Source organism: Branchiostoma belcheri, unplaced genomic scaffold, assembly GCF_001625305.1.
Source record: "Branchiostoma belcheri isolate BF01 breed outbred unplaced genomic scaffold, Haploidv18h27 scaffold13, whole genome shotgun sequence".
Classification (NCBI taxonomy): Eukaryota; Metazoa; Chordata; class Leptocardii; order Amphioxiformes; family Branchiostomatidae; genus Branchiostoma; species Branchiostoma belcheri.
The window spans coordinates 937,774-953,953 of NW_017802713.1; the positions used below are offsets into that span (position 1 = coordinate 937,774).

The window sequence follows — 16,180 nt, forward strand, 5'->3', positions numbered from 1 at the left end:
GCATAATGCTGATGCTGAGGAAGCTCTATGTAGCTCAGAGTTGTTGAAACGCCTCTGGCTACAGTTTTTTCTATAGTCCTACATTTCATGGCTAGACATGGTGACAGCACACTCAAATTATATCAACTTATTCTATGCCCCCACCAACGCAGAGGACGAATATAGGACAAGACAATGCTCATTTCACTTGAGTTAAGTGGGGAAAGTCGTGTTAAGTTCCTTTGAAGTTTCCCAAGGCATGTCAGGACCTGAACCCGGTATCTCTTGGTTTCGAGTCGAGCAAGCTGCTGCTACGCCACACGACCCCACAGTTAGACTTCTAATTTATAGCAGCATGAAAAAAAAACTGATTCTGATGTAAACATGTTGCGCTACAAACCAGAAGGACACCACATTGTTACTGTATAGGTTCAGAATATCCCTCGCACATTTTTATTGAATGAATGAAAGACCTTTATTGTACATTTTTGCTCAATTGCGAACTAAGTACAGTTCATGGTAAATAGCGATGGTAGACTAGAATATTCTATTTACAATAACCGTTTCTGCTGCTTCATAGAGTTGTTGAAACACCTCTGGCTACAGTCAGTTCTACTACATTTCATATCAGCATGTAGAAACTGATTCTGCTGTAAAATGCTACAAACCAGAAGATCACATTGTCAATGTATACATTTCGGATATCCCCTGGAATTTTGTATATTTACAATAACTGTTTCTGCTGCTTCATAGAGTTGTTAAAACACCTCTGGCTACAGTCAGTCCTTATACAATTTATATCAGCATGAAAAAAAACTGATTCTCACAAAAGCCAGATCATATTGCCGTGTACACATTCAGAATATCCCCCGGACATTTTTATTTACAATAACTGCTTCATCTGATGCTTCGCTTGTTTAATGTGGGATTTTCAAGTACTGATTGATCATTCTGTAAACTGACTTGACACCTTTATGTCCGAATATGGTGGTCATTGCGAAAGACCGATGATCGCTCTGAGTGAATGCTAGCTCAGAAATGCAATATGACAGTTCTGCATGATGGAACACTATATACTATGCCTTTAAAGTTGATAAGGTGATGATAAAACGAACGACATGGATGTAAAAAGGAATGTCGACAAACGTAAAAAGAAGAGCTTGAAATATCATGGCAACACAGATGACAAATTTATGTCAATCCGTACATTAACTATATGATGTATATTTTACTATTTTGTACTTTGCAGCAAATTGCTGGCTATAATTCTTTAACGCTACTGCACCAGCAGTAATACTTTAAATGTAGCACGACTTGTACGCCTAGCAGTTTGAAGTACTAGTAATCTTAGCAGTAATGAAAGGGCTCAACAGTTGGAAGGAGCTCAAAGATGTCGGTGCATTCGTAATATCAATGGGCCAATTGAACACTTTGAAACAGCTCTTTAAATCTTGATAACAAACCTCTCTGTATGCGCAATGAGGGCGTTAAGGAAGCTATGGGATTCTGTGTTAGAGTACTGAGAATGCTAAACCGTATTTTCACACACAGGAATGGCTTTTAACATATGCAAGGAGTTCTAAAGGTCTTATTGTTGCTTTCTTATGTGCGTATCTTGATGAGGAGGTTCTACAGCTTGAAAGAAACCATTAGAAGAAGCCATTTTAATCTTCATAATAAGGATATCTAATGTTTTGAAGAAACTCAATGATTTCTTGACGAAAATTGATGGGTTTGAAAGTTTGAAGGCGAAAACTATCAGTCAAACGATTTTACCTCGTAATTACAATGCCATCTACGTGACACTAATGTGTCAAGATGAGCCACCAGGGATGACCAACAGAACCATTTGAATGAGCAATAGGCTGTCAGAAGAGTTGAAGAATTGGCGTTTGTCCAACTCCAATTGTATAGCTCAAACGCTATTGTATGCGGCGTATATCTCTGAGGATCAACAATAATCTTCCTAGAGGTTGGTGGCTCTGTAATTGCGTCGGCGTCAATCCGGTCTCTAAGCCGAAAAGATTAGATCTCCACCATGAAAGGTCTGAGTCCTAGGTTAAATCACATCGCATTTGTCTCGTTCTTCCTGACATTGATCCCCGATTATACAATCTTTGTCGTTTTTGTCTGCTTCAGCACAAATTTCTGGACATAGTGATAGTTGGGGTGGCGGGATCTATGGCATGGTGTATTGCCTTGGCTGACCATGATTACATGGGGTTTAGTATTGATGCATTGCTGTCAGAAAGAAGACCCGCTATACATCCACAGAGCGTTCCCCTACTGTTGTTGATGAAGAATGGCTGAGGTGAGATACCACTGAAATTCGATTATGGCTTAGGCCACAGCAAGTAATTTTTATGGATGATATCAGCACGCGCATTAATTTTCGCTTAATTTTGAAAAAAAAACACAGAAATTTTGTTGCCTTCTGACAGTGGTCGCCCGCTCGCATTAGATTTGGAGTTTGCGGAGGATGGCATCCATAAAATCTACTTGCTGTGGCCTTATCCTAAAGTTTTGGCCCCTTATTTCCAAATTTCAACAACTAGCGATTAAGCTGTTGACAGGTGCTCCTTCTTCCTCCTTCAGGTTTAGTTACATGCATGTCATACCTTGGTTCAATGACTTATGAAATGTGAAAGATTATTCACAACTCAGCATGCGAACCAAAACCGGTTTGTCAAAATAATTCCTCACAGCATGACCACAGACTAGCTGGCAGATCACACATTGTTCGTGACAGTTGTGATTATAGTATGAATAGTCGTCTGGTGTAATAGCATGTATACATATAATGTAATTTCTGATTTTGTCACTGTACTGTTATTTTCATTGTTTTCATTGTCACTTCTGTACCTTGAACTTATCATTAAAGTTAACAAATGATTCCTGGACTTTCTTTTTCCTGAACCTGTCACCACCGTGAATATATATAGTTCCGTGAACATTTTTCTCAGACCGTGAACTTTTGCTGCCGTGAACATAAAGTAGAATGGTTTATTTCAAATTGAAAACTCCAGACATACACAATTTCAATTACCATCACATTGACAACAGACTCGCAGGCAGCCATACTGAATTGCTCCGAGGTCACAAAATGTCATTAACATATGGGTATTATTGTTAAAAAATTATTACATATTATTAAATATTGTTAAAATTTATAAATCGTAAAATATTCCTCTGCTTTAGAAAATGGATTTATAGTCAATATACATGTTAAACGTTACGCAGTAAAAAATGTTCGGTGAAAGGCTGTTGTACAACATTAGCAACAGATTACTCTTACATTGCCGTTTCAGAGATATTCAGTAACTTAACCATTTATGGTAGTGCGCTGTTTCTAAAGCGTTCGGTTCTTGTTCTAAAACAGTCAATCTGGTCACTGGACCGTGTTGTACGTACACTGATGTCCCCACGGCGGGGAGGGAACCAATGCCGGTAGTCGGGAGATTGTAAGAGTTTTTTGGCAAAAGTCAAGCAGAGGTGGTCTCGCCGTCGTTCCAAAGTCTCGAGGCCAAGTAGGAGACAGGCGTCTTCATAGTTAGTGTAGTGCCAAGGATGGTTCTGACGGCACGGCATTGGATTCTCTCCAGCTGGTTACGTTGTGCTTGTGTAAGGCCTGGTGAATCAAAGTGATTTACAGTATCTAATATCGTTTATTAATGGAAAAACTCGCATTTTAGGGAGTTCTTCAAAGTGTCCACATGGTTTATCTTGAGTTCTTTCTTCAATAGAAAACTAGGCAAACGCTGTCTGCAAGTAAGATGCAATATCATGCCTCACAGAAAATACATGGAAACGAGAATCGGTTTAGAGACGAATACGATGTATTTGTTTATTGTTTTGTTTAGTGATTTGGACATTGTAGCGTCAGTATTTATGTATGTGTAAGTGCTAATGATGTTAATCGCATTAAATGTTAGAGCCTTAGTGATGTAAGAGACTTAAGTACTTTGTTCATGGCACCCATATCAGTTGAAACCAGATCGATTTATCATGCTACTTTTGTTCATCAGTAGACAAGCTCCCGTGTTCTAACAATACCGATGTACAGGCTGTTGCATGAATGATAGTAAGGGACAGTATAGCCCAGACCTGGCTTTTCGTGTCTATGTAGAACGTAAGGTCTCAGGAAGAATAGTGTGACTTATAGCACTTATGGCGATCATAATAAAACAAACAAACAAACAACATAACCTTACATCCTTACGTAACGCTTCAGTTATCAAAGTTGGGGTAAACTTGGTAAACTGATACCTGGTGGCAAGGGATAGCATGATGCAGATTTTTGGCTATTCGAGTATGTGTAGAACTTAGGTAACGCGGATTACTTAGGTTAGTTAGTTATATTAAAGCATTAGCATGGTTGCATATGGTGGCGCCCATCTCCGTTTCGTAGCCCTTGGGCCACACAGTTGTGCAATCAATACAGCAGGGGACTAGTCCACTGGTAGTGATGTGTGTGTAACGTCTATACCATACACAAATACTGAATGCTAAGTAGAGAATTTCGAAAGCAGTATGTACCATTGTAAAGTCTTTGGTATGACTAGGCCGGGGATCGAACTCACCACCTACCGAATGCAAGCCGGGCACTCTACCCACTTGGCCATTGCACCGATTACTGAAGTTACCAGATGGTAGTTGACAGCATGACGCAAAACCTAACTCTTGGTTGTAAGCGTATGAAATTACGAGTACATGTACGTAACGCCCACGGCTATCCAAGATGGAAGATAACTTGGTAAACTGACGCCAACTCACGACCTGGCTAATCGGGCTAATGTGTTGATAATGGATTTACACGTAAGCACGCCTGGCCTCCGGGCCTTAATGCCGGATTAAGTTATTTGCTGGTTAATTCTAGGCGGAAGACATACGCCAGCTACATGGCAGTTTGATATAGGCTAAAGGTGACCTTCAAAAAATTTTACGTGGGGTCGTGTGGAGTAACGGTAGAGTGTTCGCTTCGGAACCAAGGGGTGCCGGGTTCGAACCCTGCCGTGCCACCGATCTTGTGCCCTTGGGAAAGGCACTTAACACGAATGTCCCCACTTAACTCAAGTGAAAACGACTACGTCTGTTGTCCGTGCAAAAAAAAGTGTGGATTAAAAACTTGAGTGTGGCGTTGTCATGCACTGTATTGTGATAAATGTTGGAATAGAAAAGATGTTAAAGGCATCCAGTGCAGTTTTTAGGGCTAGGAAACCAGATTTTTCAAAGTCAATATTCTAGTCACTTATTTAATTATCTACATACTAAGTGGAAACAACACTGTCCCAGTGTATATTGACATTCGTGGAGCAAAAATGCCCCAAATTCTGACAGAAAATGGTTATTGGAAGGGTCCTGGGCTGATTTTAGGGTACCACCCCGAAAATAAAGGACTCATCCTGGGGCCTGTTTCTGCAGTTTTAAATGCCCGAAGTATGAAATGCTGATTCAAATGTGCTAATGTTAAGCAGTATGTGTCAATATCACAAAGATTGCCTTATTCAGAATATTTCCAGTTTTGCTGCTCTGAAATCGCATTGGATGCCATGTTCAAGACGTTACGGTAGTAGACGACTTCGCTCTACATTAGCCTCCGTTATGTAACGTCACAGACCATGGGGGACAAATAACTACGCATAGGTTTCTGATAGATACCGGGCTATGACGATTGCTCCTGCCCGGAGATCTGATTAGTGTCCAGTCAATACATCAGATCACGGGAAGCAATCAGCAAGCAGATAGAAGATACCTGCGCGTAATTGGAAAAACATGCCCGGTGGGGATTGCAAGGGCCTAACCTGGTCATATCATACGGTATCGTGCGATCGTCGCACAATTAGCCTAGGTGCCATCTAATTTGTAGTTACGGCAACCCCGAATTTCGGATGGCACCCAGGCTATCGCACAATCGCAAACTGAGCTCGGGGGCATTCTTGGCATCGTCGTACGTCAAATGACATTTAGCTGCCTTGTTACTTGTCCCACTTATAGAGAGAGATACACTGTTGCAGACTATTACTACTAAAGCAATGTTCACCCAATCTGGAACACAGAACGATACTTTCCTTATATTGTTGCCGTGTCCAATCCCCATATATGCCTACATAGGTCAATTCCATAAGCGAGACCAAACCATCAATACATCACCATATTGTAACTAATATATTGTTATCGATAGTAGTTTGCAGTAATAATTGTAAGATAGTTTAGTTTTGTAGTATTGTTATCTTACTGCCACAGATTGTACCATGTACGATTGTCGAGCAATAAAGTTCATTCATTCATTCATCCATTGGTTTACCGAACAGAATCCTTGACGACGATTGGTTCTGTCACAGACTGTTTGAAACTCCTACAACATCAAAATCGTAGGGCGACCTACGACGTATGGGATCTGATCCTAAAGGAGTCTATGTTTTTATCAGAGAATATTGCGATATTGTAAACCTGAAGAACCTTTGCTCTAGATAGACCTGCATATACAAGATCAGTTACATACGATGGTGTACAGAGGACAAAAGCGAAACAAACCTGTATTAGCTTATATACGTTAGTATGTTTGTACTGTGTTGTCATTGGACGGTGTGCATATAAGGGAATTCAAGTCAAGTCAATGTGTAAAAGAAAACGACCAAATGCATTCTAGATGCGTGCGTTTTGTATCCTTACAAGTGATACAGTATGGCACGCTTTCAAACAGCATTTACAGCAGAGGAGTTTTTTTTCTGGTTCAGCAACTGCTGAATATTTACTTCGGATGTCGTCGCTAGAAAAGAACTTGATTTGATCAAATTTTTGATTTATTGAAATTGCAACAGTGCAATACACGCGAAACAGAGGCAGCTGTTGCTGTTGTTGTTGTTGTTGTTGTTGTTGTTGTGTCCCGCACACAGAAACGAATACTGGACAGACAATACTCATTTTCACTTGATCCTAGTGGGGAAAGTCGTGTAAAGTGCCTTTCCAAAGGGAACAAGATCGATGGCATGTCAGGAATCGAACCCGGGACCTCTTGATTCGCCACACGACCCCACTATCTTGACATTCGTGGGATCAATTGGTTGGTTACAGATGAAGCGGCTCAGGTCTCAATATTAGGGCGAACCAGAAGCAACGTTAATAGGCTTCTACCTCCTGACATGCGTCATATGATGTCTGTCTGCGACTCTACGTGATGGGAAATCCAAACCCCAGACATCCTCTTTCATCTCATGTTCAAGTTCAGTTGATCACAAGCCACTGTAATTGCATGGCGCCTAAAACCTACCGATCTACTCTACAAATCTTCTGTTTCACACTGCGTTGAGGACACGTTTTAACTTGTGCCAGCTCTATCCTGTTGGGTTTACAGATTATAATTGCTACCTAAGCCACTGAATTAGTCATAAACCCACCCTCTGTCTGCTGTAGTGTGTATTCACCACGTAAGGTCACTCATGAAGACTTAAAGCTTCATCTAAGTTTGAGTTTCCACAAACTTTAAGCTCATGGTAAAGGTGCCTGCGGTCTGGAATTCCTTTGTTGTTTATGTTTATTTATCTATTTATCCAGGAAGTACATATCGCCTTGTGGCGTTTTTCAATGGTTCCTGGGGGCAAAACCCCAAACAAAATCCATTAACAAAATGAACTCAATATTAACAAATTGATACAAATTCAAAGTATATTAAATAACATAATAGAAACAATATTGTAACCTTAACATCATATAACGTAAAACCAACTTGGTAGAACATAATACAATGACATGATGATTGAAATTTAGGAATAGATAGCATAAAAGTACAACAAAGGTCTACAATTAATAAGTAACTGTGTATTTTTCTTTTTTCATGTGTAGGTCAATCTGTCGGTGTAAGATGGAGGAGTACTACGACTTCCCCTTTGACATCTCTAACTATTCTTTCTTCGGCAACGAAACTTATCCAACGAATCCTTCCTGGGACATCATCATCTACAACATAGTGGCTCCGGTCATCCAGTGTGCCATAGGCATTACTGGACTGATAGGAAATGGGCTGATCATATACGTCATTGTCAAGTATTCAACGATGAAGACTGTACCAAATGTGTACGTCTTAAATCTGGCCGTGGCGGACTTTCTCTACTGCCTGACGTTCCCCATTTGGGCGGCAGACTACATCTTAAGGGTGTGGATCTTCGGCCAGGCCATGTGTAAGATAGTCAGGTCCATCTTCAACGTCAATACCTTTGCCAGCATCTACTTCCTGACGGTGATGAGCATCGAGCGGTACTACGCCATCCTACACCCCGTCCGGAACATCCAGAACCGCTCGCTGAAGAAGGCGAAGATCATCAGCGGATGCGTCTGGGCAGTAGCGCTGATGTGCTCGCTCCCGTACATCGTGTTCGCGGAGATCTGCAACCTGAACGGGGTCCCCGTGTGCATGTTCAACTGGCCCACCAACGGCCAGAGCGAAGACTGGTGGAGAGGCGCTAACGCCGTCTATCTTACGGCCCTGGCGTTCCTCGTACCGCTGTGTATCATGGTCCCCAACTACGTGCTGATCTACCGTAAGCTGCGGAACACCGACATCGTCCCTCCTGAGAGCCGGCGCGCGCTGCGGTCCCGACACCGCGTGACACGCATGGTGGTGGTGGTGGTGGGGATCTTCGTCCTGTGTTGGCTGCCGCTGCACGTGGGCAACATCATCAGGTTCGTAAAGGGTTATAGAGTTCGAACTTTGTTCCAACACACGGAAAAAACTCATCATAAATTGTTTGGTCGTTCTCGTCAACCTTCGTCAGATGTATGATGCTCTAGGTGGGTGGGAGATTCCGTCTTCCTGCCACTTTTGATGCACTCCTGACGTCATCACGTTTCCAACTTCCGGAGTGTCAGCGAGTGCATCACACATGTGACGAAGGTTGACGAGATCGACTGAAAATTTATGGTGAGTCACTTACTTGTGTTGGAACAAAGTTTGAACTCTATATCTATGGATTATACCAACAGAGATGAGCTTTCATTCGAAGGCTCGTAAATAATTTCATCAGGTTGGTAAATGATTGAATGGCAAAGTCCTTTTATTCACAACCACTCGTTTTACATGAGCCGACACTTTGATGACCATCTGTCATCTTCATTAGGGCTAAAATGACTGGTTCACTGTGCACTGGAGCTATCTAGGTGTTACATGGTTCACTTTGCACTGAAGCTAGATGTTACGAGTAACAATAAACCGTGATGAGGGAGGTATAAACTCAGTCATGTTTGGGACCACATCCTTAACAACTGATAATTTTTTTTATTACTATATTTTTAGTTTAATTTTTTCAATGATTATTGTGTTATTGTACTATTATCATGTAGCTCCAGCGCACAGTGCACTAGCCCTGATGACGGTGACAGACGTGGTGTATTAGTGAAAAGTGTGTAAAATCAACATGGCATCTACACTACTGCCATCAAATTACTAACATCATACATCCAAATGTCACGATACATTTACAAGTGCGAGAAGACCGAGGAAATAACTTTACGATGGTCACCGAATCGTCGGCTCGTATAAAACGAATGGTTGTAAATGGTTTTGATGGCCCTTCCAGTGATACCACATAAGATAACCTCATATGATCTTGCGTTATATATATTTCCTCACATATTGTAGTTTTCCTTATGACCCCTGACCTCCAAAACAGTATATCATCATTATCTCTGCATACGTTTATTATGCTTTGTACTTAAGTATGTTGTAATTTTATATTGTTAATTGATTGATCTTAGCTTAATGTGGTAATTGTTAGCTTATTAGTATGTTATATTGTGTATGTTTAATTTGTGTATGTTTAATTTGGCACCCGAAATCAGCCATGCTGCCTGGCTAATGTATTGTCTTGTTGCAATTGAATAAAATAGTTGTGAATAAAAGAACTATCCTGTCCTCAGGTTCGTCTTCGGCTTCAACATCAACGCCACCGTCTGGTACTTCCTGAACGTCATCGCCGACGTCAACAGCTGCGTCAACCCGTTCCTGTACGCGCTGCTGGGGCAGAACTTCCGCGCCACGCTCAAACGCACGCTGTGCGGCTCCGCCTGCTGCCCCGACAGTTGTCGGCCGTAAGTGTGCATGCAGTTGTGACTTCTCGGGCATGCATGTGTGGTGGATTCGTATTTAGTTGCCCGGTCGCATATACGTCGTACGATCGTCTTGCGATCAAAGTCTCAAAGCATTCATGATAGTCGTTCATATGTCCTGTACAGCCATCTGTCTCGTTACGAAAAAGGCTTCCGAAAATAGTTTCATCAGGTTGGTGGAACATAGGATAAAGGGATTTTCTTTTGCACAACCAGTATTGTCTCTTACCTTGCGTGCGCTTCGGTATCTATCAGACTCCTACATTGGTTACATATAGTAGCGAGAAGCAGAACTTCAGTCAGAAGCTCTGAGGAAGGTGCCTGACCATGATAGACACAGAAACGTAAGGTAAGAGGCAATACTGCTTGTGCAAAAGAAAATCCCTGTATCTTAATGAAAAGGCTGTCTTAGACCCTTGTCACTGGTTGGTTTTGTTACAAACTGCTTGAAAATTCAATGACATCAAGATCGTATGATGACCTACGACGAATGTGACCGCGCCGTTACATACATTGTGATGGTCATTTCGTCAGAATGACAGCAACATATGGCTTCACAAAGTAGGTTATTAGACCATATAAGAACATCATTTATCTTTTCAATCATTCTTTAATTGATTATTACCTCCGGGGAAGGAGACATCCTTCCGCGGAAGGGTTTTGTAAGAGATTTAGATTTTCATGTTCGCAGCTGTTTCTCGCGTTTGGGTGGACGGATTTTTTTGGGACTCGGTATGTTTTGCTATTGGGCTGTAGATGATGCACGTTTTTTTATGTGTTTTTCTCTTCATTATATTAATGAAAATTTGTCCCAGGGCCAGGAATACTAAATCCAGTTCCTTACCCAAGAGGCCAGTGTTTAACAAAGGCTGCACCTGGCATATTTGATTAATCTTTGATTAAGGGATTAACAATCTCTGAGGACTCATACATCAATCCATTTTATGAAAACGATGTGTAAGCCTCTGGCAGGGCTGGAGTGTAGTGATATTCCTATGGGCAATGGTAATTTACGGAAGCTATAGTTGTAGAACGGTATAGCTCTACAAAATGACCGGTGCTGCAATAGCTCACTTGGTAGAGTGCTCGCTTTGTAACCGGGAGATCGTGAGTTCAAACCCCGGCCGGGTCATACCAAATGGTAACACTTCTTTCTCGCTTAGCACTTAGCATGAGAAAGAGTGTGGGAAGGTCAAACACACAGCACTACCAGCGGATTAGCCCCCTGCTGTAGTGAATTGCACAACTGTGTGTCGCCCAAGGGCTACAGAAATGGATATGGGCACCACCCCTATGCTCTGCAATAGAGTGGAACGGGACCTGTATCTCTACAAAGAACTGGCAAGCCCTCCAAAACAGTAGCCGAATCTTAAAATCTCCTGCTAATTCGGACCACGTATGCATTAGATGAAACAAGCCGCATGGTGAACCAACCAGGACTTCCTAACAAATAGTTACTTACTAATAGGCAAACTGTCATGAAGTGATTCAGTCCACGTTATTGCGAGTGGATTAATCATATAAAACAAGAGGATTTTAATGCATTGCAAGAAACTTTATTACTTTTAGTAAGGACAGGAAATAAGTTGCTCATTATATGCAAGCAACTCTTATAAGAGTTGCTTACATATAATGAGCAACTATAATTTTGTGCTCGCTTTGTAACCGGGAGGTCGTGAGTTCAAACCAGGGCCGGGTCATACCAAAGACTTTAAAAATGGTACACATTTCTTTCTCTGCTTAGCACTCAGCACATATGAGAAAGAGTGTGGGAAGGTCAAACACACAGCACTACCAGCGGACCAGCCCCCTGCTGTAGTGCATTGCATAACTGTGTGTCGCCCGAGGGCTACAGAAATAGATATGGGCACCACCCTACGCTCTGCATAAGGGCACGGAGACCTTACTTTCTTTTCATCTATAATGACAATTAATGATCATGAATCTGTTTGCATGCATGTATAATAATAGCATTAGTATATGATCTCTTGAATGTTGCGAAACTATTGTAGCAAACTGACAACGACAATGTTCATGTGGTGAAACGACCGATTACTTTTGAATAACTCGAAAAGAAGAAGAAAACTTCTGAGCTGCAGAGCAAGAGAGGCGAAGCTTCGTGGTAAAAGTACTCGAAAACACTTATGTCTAACTTAGTGACGTGACGACAATCTGAATCAACAAATCTGAGTTGCTAGCTGCCGCATGACGCATGTAATCCATTTATCAAACTCCGTCCGTAATTACCTTAAAGACGACGAGACGCAAACCGTCTTTAACGATCAATATTAAGCTCAATTTACGTAAGGCCATAGCATGTAAATGTTTTGGATGACATCCTCCGCAGATTCCAAATCTAATGCGAGCGGACGAAAAAAACAAGGCAGGCCGAAAAAACAAGGTTCTCAAATTTTGACTCAGTAATTGTACAAATGGTTTTGATTCAGTGGGAGCATCACATATACACAGCCAGCATCACATATCACTGCATCAAAGTAAAAAAAAAACATTGAATCAGAGTCTTTTCTTGTCTCCTCTCTTCATAGTTATCTGCTATTCACGTGCTGGCATGACAACAGACATACTAGCCCATTTTGACCACTGTCAGAGGGCAACAAAATTTCTTGTTTTTTTTTCCAAAATCAGGCGAAAATTAAATCGTGCGCTGATGTCATCCATAAAAATTACTTGCTGTGGTCTAACTCGCGTCATGCGTTAAAGCTCACATCGTCCTAACTGACATTTCCATTGAAATAGATAATTACAGTAGATAAAGTGTGCCAATAGGGTGAGGACGAGGATACGCCCGATATCCAAGGCACGTGAACTGCTAGTTAAACTTTGATTCACAGGCGGCAAGGGTAAAGAGGTTACTAATACGTGGTACTGTATGCTTCCAAATACGATGGTAACATAATATGGTCGAGACAGCCTAGGGAATCGGTTAATGACATTATTAGTTATAACCAATCCTGTCTGCACGTCAATGGTCAGATACGTTGAAAGGTAATTACGTTTCAGGATTGGCTGTTAGGACTGGATGGTTAGTTTCGGGTGGACGGTTTTACCCTTTCGGCAAAATAGGTCAATTGCTGACTAATGAGTCGTTAACCTCATTCCAAAAACTAAGAAGTAATTACCCTTTCTTATTGGTTAAGCCATGTTGATTTGATTATATGGATGACATCCGCGCGCGCATGAATTTTCGGCCGTTTCCAACAAAAAAGTTTTCAACCATACTGTAAATCGTACAAAACAGTTGCAAAATGAGCAAAAATATACCATAAGTTGCAAACAAAATTAATAAAAACTATACCAATGTCGTAGAATGCCAAAATCAAACGAAAAAAGACGAAATTGTAAAGAAATGAACTTGAAGACTAGATTATTCGCCAAACCATATTCTGTGCCATTTGCTCAACCCTCATGACCACGTAGATTTCATAATGAAAAGAACTTTTTTTTTTCAAAACTTTTTTTTATTCGCACGCGCGCATCAGTTTTGGGGCTCCCGGAGGATGTCATCCATATAATCAAATCAACATGGCCTTATGTGAATGAATGAACAGTCTCTGAATACAGAATAGGAATGAATTACGTTATAAATGTTACCCGAACTTTTCATATTGTTACAACAAACACGCGCCCAACTAAATCACGTACAACCAAGCCACGTACAACGAAGTCAGCCATATCAATCATTTACAACCAAGTCAAACAGGAATTAATTAAGTTATCATAAAAGAAATTCATTGCGCAACAGATGTAGCGGGTATAACGTATGGCAAAATATACATACATAGTTGGTGATGCTAAAAATCTCTAACAGTTCTACTAAATGTAGTAAGAATCTGGTCTACATTCATGAACAATGTATAACAATAAAGAGACACTAATTATACTAATCTAACTCTTGGTAGTAATATATTGTGTCAGGAATTTATCACATTTTCTCGTTTTGTCAGCCAATGGTGTATAAATTGGCCTACATAATTAGATATATTGACATGATAGTAGCATATTAAATATCTCTGTCTTTGTATCATAGTTACCCGAAGTTTTCATATACATGTAGTTACAAGTGAAACATGTCCAACCAAGTCACGTACAACCAAGACAAGTAAAATCATATCCAGTCCAACCAAATCAACCATATTTCATGATTTTAAGGATCCATTCCCCTCTGAAAAGCTACTATAGCATAAGTGATGTCTAGAGTATTCGCCTCACTCCTCAGTGGTTACTACTACTACAAATTGTTTTTTTGCCAATTCTAGCTTCCATCACCTTGATCTAAGGCCACACCAAGTACATATTATGGATGACGTCCGCGCGCGCATTGATTTTGGCCTGTTCCTAGAAAAAAAAACAAGAAATCCCGCTTCCTGTAACTATATAACAAAAGAGTCACGACAGTAACGCAAAACGTTAGATTGACGTGAAACCGTTACCCGTCACGCGAAATGGGTAAAGAGCACATGCTTTGTTTCTGCAGGCCTGCAAAAATGTGATAAAAGAAACAGGACAGGACGGCAACTGCTGTTCCACCTGCTTTATTGATGTTTTGATGATGAATAAAAGACTGTTTGCTCGTTTATCTGTGTCACTTCATTCAATTTGTGTCCTAACATTTGTCGTCTCTTAGTATATTTCTAATCTAGGCATCTTGTTTTTTAGGGCCCTTCTTGTTTTTTTTCGCCCTCTCGCATTAGATATAGGGTCTCCAAAGGACGTCATCCATAAAATTTACTTGGTGTGATCTAACAGAGAAGTCCGATCCTATCTTCGCCGGTGAAAGAAGTTGCACATGACAAGCGTACCAAGTGACTGTCTTATTAACCCAACATGCCCGCGGCTATTGAATGAGAAATCAGTAAGTGAAGAGGAACGGAAGTCTCTTCAATCAAAGTAACTATTTTCTTTACACCTGTCCACAGAGAATCATTAGCATGGGACTAAAGGGCACCGTGCCCTGGATAGTTCATTTCAAGCAACATTGCAATATTCTGTGTTAGGATTATATCATGTTGTATCAGGTTGTAATAGTGACATATACTATCTGTTATACAAATTACTTGGATGGGATCCCGAATTAGAGCAAATCTTAACTTAAAGCACGCAAAAAGATGGTTCTTTTTTCGGTGAACGGAATAACAGAACGTTTTCGGATGCTTTAAAGGCATTCAATGCAGTTTGTAGGGCTTAGAAACCCGATTTTTCAATAAGTCAATATTCCAGTCACTTATATTTATCTACATACTGAGTTGAAACCACATCATCCCAATATATATTGACTCTCGTCAAGATACCCAAAATTCTTACATTAATGGTTACTGGAAGGGCCCTGGGCTTATTTTTAGGATACCACAAAATGAAATAAAGAACTCATCTTGGGGCTTGTTTCTTGTTTTAAATGCCCAAACTATATGAAATACTGATTCAAATGTGCTAATGTGAAACAGTATCTGTCGGTATCACACAGATTGCCTTATTCAGAATATTTCCAGTTTTGCTCCTCTGAAATCGCATTGGATGCTTAAATATCGAATCTTATGCAGTACTTATTCACAATCTTTCTGAAATATTTTCTACTTTCAAACCTATCATCATGGCATCATCGTATATTGACGAGAGCAGTCCATTTATTAAAAAACAAGTTCAAGGAATATTTTCTTGAAGCGTCGTGCTTTTCGCGATGACGGAACCTGGGTCGCAGTGTGCAAGGTTACTCTAAGTCATGAGTGAAAGGAAATTTGATAAAGTCGTACTGTGTTCGTCAAAGTGGCTGGAGGTGCGGGTAGATATACGGCGCCTTTCATGAGCTGATGACCACACGACCCCACGCATTTTGAAGTGACGCCATTTGAGGTGAATGCACCATTAGAACCCCACTCAGTAGAACAGAGAGACTTAGACAGTCATTTATTCCTTGATCTCTAAAAATCATGCTGCAGTGCTAGTTGTAAAATACATCTGCAGAGTGCAGATGACGTATGTCTAATGTGTCTTGCTCCTTGTTTTAATGTTTATATATATATATATATATATATATATATATATATATATATATATATATATATATATATATATATATATATAG

The 16,180-nt window shown here is 40.6% G+C and overlaps 1 protein-coding gene across 1 annotated transcript in view; it reads left to right on the plus strand.

Annotated features, from left to right (window-relative positions):
* Positions 1-7,830: 7,830 nt before the first annotated feature.
* LOC109463664 (delta-type opioid receptor-like) overlaps positions 7,831-16,180 on the plus strand; it is a 9,553-nt gene continuing 1,203 nt past the window's right edge. Inside the window, exons 1-2 of the mRNA XM_019760518.1 lie at positions 7,831-8,658; positions 9,892-10,062. Of these exons, the coding sequence (XP_019616077.1) occupies positions 7,841-8,658; positions 9,892-10,062 (989 nt within the window). The 5' untranslated portion in view covers positions 7,831-7,840. The remainder of the gene's footprint in view (positions 8,659-9,891; positions 10,063-16,180) is intronic.